General features: G+C 41.0%; 1 protein-coding gene across 1 annotated transcript; it reads right to left on the minus strand.

Annotated features, from left to right (window-relative positions):
* Window positions 1-262: 262 nt before the first annotated feature.
* On the minus strand, window positions 263-3,991 carry RBM22 (RNA binding motif protein 22). Its single transcript, XM_081810097.1, has 5 exons — window positions 3,950-3,991; window positions 2,972-3,001; window positions 2,212-2,344; window positions 600-700; window positions 263-496 (listed from the first exon to the last, which is right to left on the minus strand). The coding sequence occupies exons 1-5, from the start codon at window positions 3,950-3,952 to the stop codon at window positions 278-280; spliced, it is 486 nt and encodes a 161-aa protein (XP_081666223.1). The 5' UTR covers window positions 3,953-3,991; the 3' UTR covers window positions 263-277.
* Window positions 3,992-3,997: the final 6 nt, after the last annotated feature.

Below are 3,997 nucleotides of genomic sequence, written 5' to 3' on the forward strand. Positions count from 1 at the left end.
GATTCATTGTTTGTGCATAACACCCAGTGCTCCATGCAGAACGTGCCCTCCTCAATACCCACCACCAGGCCAACCCATCCTCCCACCCCCCTCCCCTCTAGAACCCCCAGCCTGTTTTTCAGAGTCCATCGTCTCTCATGGTTCGTCCACCCCTCCGATTTCCCCCGCTTCATTCTTCCCCTCCCGCTACCTTCTTCTTTTTTTTTTCTTAACATATATTGCATTATTTGTTTCAGAGGTACAGATCTGAGATTAGCACCTCCCATTTCTTAAATGACTAATTATCTGAAAGCTGATAATGAAAGTGCCAATTCAGTTCTTGCCTGTATGGACACTCCTCTCCTCTCTTACATTCTCCTTTTACCCAGAAGGAGCAAATGTGGGGTCGATTCCTCTTATAGTAGGGTGTGGTCCGGGCCAGCTTGAGCAACATGTCACTGGTGGAGGTGGCTTTCCCCAACATGCCAACCGGCCGCGTTCCATCAGAGTTAGAAATCTATAGAGGGATGACACGTTCCAAAGATAAATTGTATAGACCCTGTGTCAAACCACTAGGATTCTACCAAATATAAAATTACATCAAGAAAGTGGCAGCATACTTCTCTCTCCATATTCTGTGTGTAGTACTCTTTGTTGACATCTGACTTTGGCATGTCATCCTTAAAAGACAATCCTGCATCACGAACCTGGATGGGCAGCCCTGGTACAAAGGAAAAGAGGAAAAAACCTCAAGATATATTTTAAAACAAATCCATACCAAACCTGCACATGGAATACAACATCATTATTCCCTTCTCCAGCTTCCTAGGTATTGGAGGCTTCATTTTTATTCAAAATCTTTATTACCATCAGGCCAAAACTACCACAGAGTATCCTATGAAACTGTCCAAATTCCTGACCTGTCATGAAATTTGAAATCAATGTTTTAGAACATATTTTAGATGGACGACGTTTGGTTACAGTCAAACTTGACCTGTAATTAATAAATAATAGCTTAAATAATAAATAATAGCTTTTACTAGAACAGCATTTATTTAAATAAGTGTAAAAAGTGGGTTGTTTTTTTAAGTACGTATGTATGTATTTATTTATTTGACAGAGAGAGAGAGAGCACACACGCACGCACGTGCACAAGCAGGCAGAGGGAGAGGGAGAAGCAGGCTCCCCACTGAGCAGGGAGCCAGATGTGGAGCTCGATCCCAGGACCCCAGGATCATGACCTGAGCCAAAGGCAGACACTTAACTGACTGAGCCACCCAGGTGTCCCAAAAGTGAGTTATTTTTTAAGCCTGCCTTATAGATCCTCTGGATAGTCACAAGCATGTAAGGATCACAGTATTCTAGAACCAGAACACTTCTTTTAACAAATATATAAATAATATTAAACAATATGTGACCAGGACTTCGATTAGCAGCTATCTTTCTGAACTTAACATATATATAAACTTATATTTTCCCTTTTATTGTATAGTAGAAATTCTTGTTGAAAAATTCTTTTTTTTTTTTTTTTTTTTAAGATTTTATTTTTACTTATTTGTCAGAGAGAGAGACAGAACACAAGCAGGGGGAGAGGCAGGCAGAGGGAGAAGCAGGCTCCCCGCCAAGCAAGGAGCCCGATGTGGGGCTCGATCCCAGGACCCTGGGATCATGACCTGAGCCGAAGGCAGCGGCTTAACCGACTGAGCCACCCAGGCGCCCCGTGAAAAATTATTTTCCTCATTAACAAAAAGTCACTTTTAGTTAAAAAAAAAAAAAATCACTCTCAAAAGCAGTTACCCTTAAAATAGTAGCAGTTCCAGTATACCAGTCCTAAAAACACAGTTGAGACAAAAATCTAAAACATAATTAGCCAATGCTTCTGGTAGGGATTGTGGGAAAGAGCTCTGAATCTTGAAAGAAGCCCAAGGCAAAGCAATTATCTATCATAGGAACGATGTCTTTCCCTCACTTTGGCTATAGGGATGTATGAGAGAGATTTGGGCTAGTTCTGATTAATCCCCAACTTTTCGTTAAGTTCTTCCTGTTACTCAGAAGAGCTCTAGAATGGCCTAGTATGATTCTCCTCTTCTAGGAAAAGTAGAGCACAGTAGGCCCTCCAAAGTGGGGTCAGAACCAGAGATGGGGTGAGAAATGGGAAAGAAAAAGACTGGTTTGTTGTCTAGGGCACGGGCACCTACATGCTTTCAGACACGTTAGACAGGGCAAACATACCGTACTCCAGGTCCAAGAGGCAGGTCTGACAGACATTCTTCAATTTACTGCAGGTTTGGCACACTTCAGTTTTCTTGAAACGCATGCGGACCCCGGGGCACCAACGAAACACCGTGAATGGTCTGGCACAGATCTGGGAAAACAAAATAAGAGCCAAAGAGTGTTAATAGTTCTGATCTGGACAATTAAGGCCAGAAGATTTAATAACAATGGGAGATTGAAAGAAAAGATCCTTGAATCTAGGGTTTAAAAGAGACCTTAGCAATTATGTAGTCTAAATACCATCTGATGTTTCAATCCCATTTATAACACCCTTCCCCAGGAGTTAAAAAATTCACATAGTACAGAAATGAAATATTAAAGAGTCGAAGTCCTCCCCACACTAGAGGTAACCACCACCAATAATATGACCATTAATCTTTTTGAGGGGGCAATGGGGAGTGCCATATACTCCTTTAAGAATCTTATGCCAGCTATGACCTTCCTCCTCTGCTAAAATCCTTATGTGCATTGTCAGACAACACTCAGTATATCATCTCAGAGGGTTCAAAGCCCATCCACAGACACCAGGTTAAGAACCTTTACATTAAAGGGCTCACTTTCTTACCTCTCACACTAAATAGTTAACAGTCAATGAGTATATAAATGATATATGAAAGTCTGTGTAGCACTGACTTTTATTGGAGAACCTCAAAGCCCAGCAAGTTGAAAAGAAAAGAAAAATAAAATTAAATCATTATTCTTTAACAGACATACTTACTTTACATTCCTTCCCATACTTTTCTTTGGTCTGAAACAGAAAAAATAGAAAAGAGCAAGTTACAGAAAAACAAAAACTAGGTGTCTGCTCCTTCCATAAAGACAACCCAAGAAATGTGTCTGTAGATCCCCGGCATCCCAATAAGGTGGTGGTGATGGATCACTATTGGAGGTGCGAGAGAGGAGATATATTCTAAGCAGCTACTATGAATCATAACCTCTTAAGAATCTTATGGCTCTAAGTTAATATGTATCTTTCCATTGCCACAATTCTTAGGCTCACTTCTGGCTCCCAAGTTCTCTCCCTAGGAATTAAAATTCCTAACAGTTTCCACAGCCCTCAAATCACGGAGGACATAGCTCTGGCCAGCCCATTTTACAAAAGTTAGTCAGGGGTAACTACTATAGACCCATCTTGTCAGACACTCTATATAGAGTCAATCAAGATCTCTGAGATCGATCACAACATAGCCCTATTCTAATTATTAAATGTTAATTACTGATTATTTTACCCTCATTTATAAGGATGGGGTTACCTTACACTAAAGAGACTAGAGGTGCAGTGGCCAAAAGGCATTTGATTAGGAGTCAGGACATTTAATCTAGTCCTGGTTCTCCTCCTACCTTGCTAAGGTTCCTGGAGTCAGCATATCTGAATTTAAATCCAAGCTCCACTCCTTACTTGCCATATTGAAAAGACGTAACTGTCTCTGCCTCTGGTTAACAGACCTAACTGTTAGGTAAATAAATGCTCAACAAATATTAGCTGTTATATTAGGACTCCTACATCGCAGGACTGCTGCTGAGTTCCAAAGACAGAATAAGCATGACAGTCCTTTGCAAATCGTCCTATGCTTTGGGTTAGTAAAGGAGCATCAATACTTTGGCTTGGCTAAGAGAAGCAATTCACGGACAGCGTGCAAATACCACAACAATGACAGAACCTGAATAAACTCCCTTTTCACACGCGATCACTCACCATTCGGATATATGGGTTTTCTCCAAGACACGTCTGGCACAGAATGGG

Source organism: Leptonychotes weddellii, unplaced genomic scaffold (assembly GCF_054177405.1).
Source record: "Leptonychotes weddellii isolate Sample4059 unplaced genomic scaffold, ASM5417740v2 HiC_scaffold_18014, whole genome shotgun sequence".
NCBI lineage: Eukaryota > Metazoa > Chordata > Mammalia > Carnivora > Phocidae > Leptonychotes > Leptonychotes weddellii.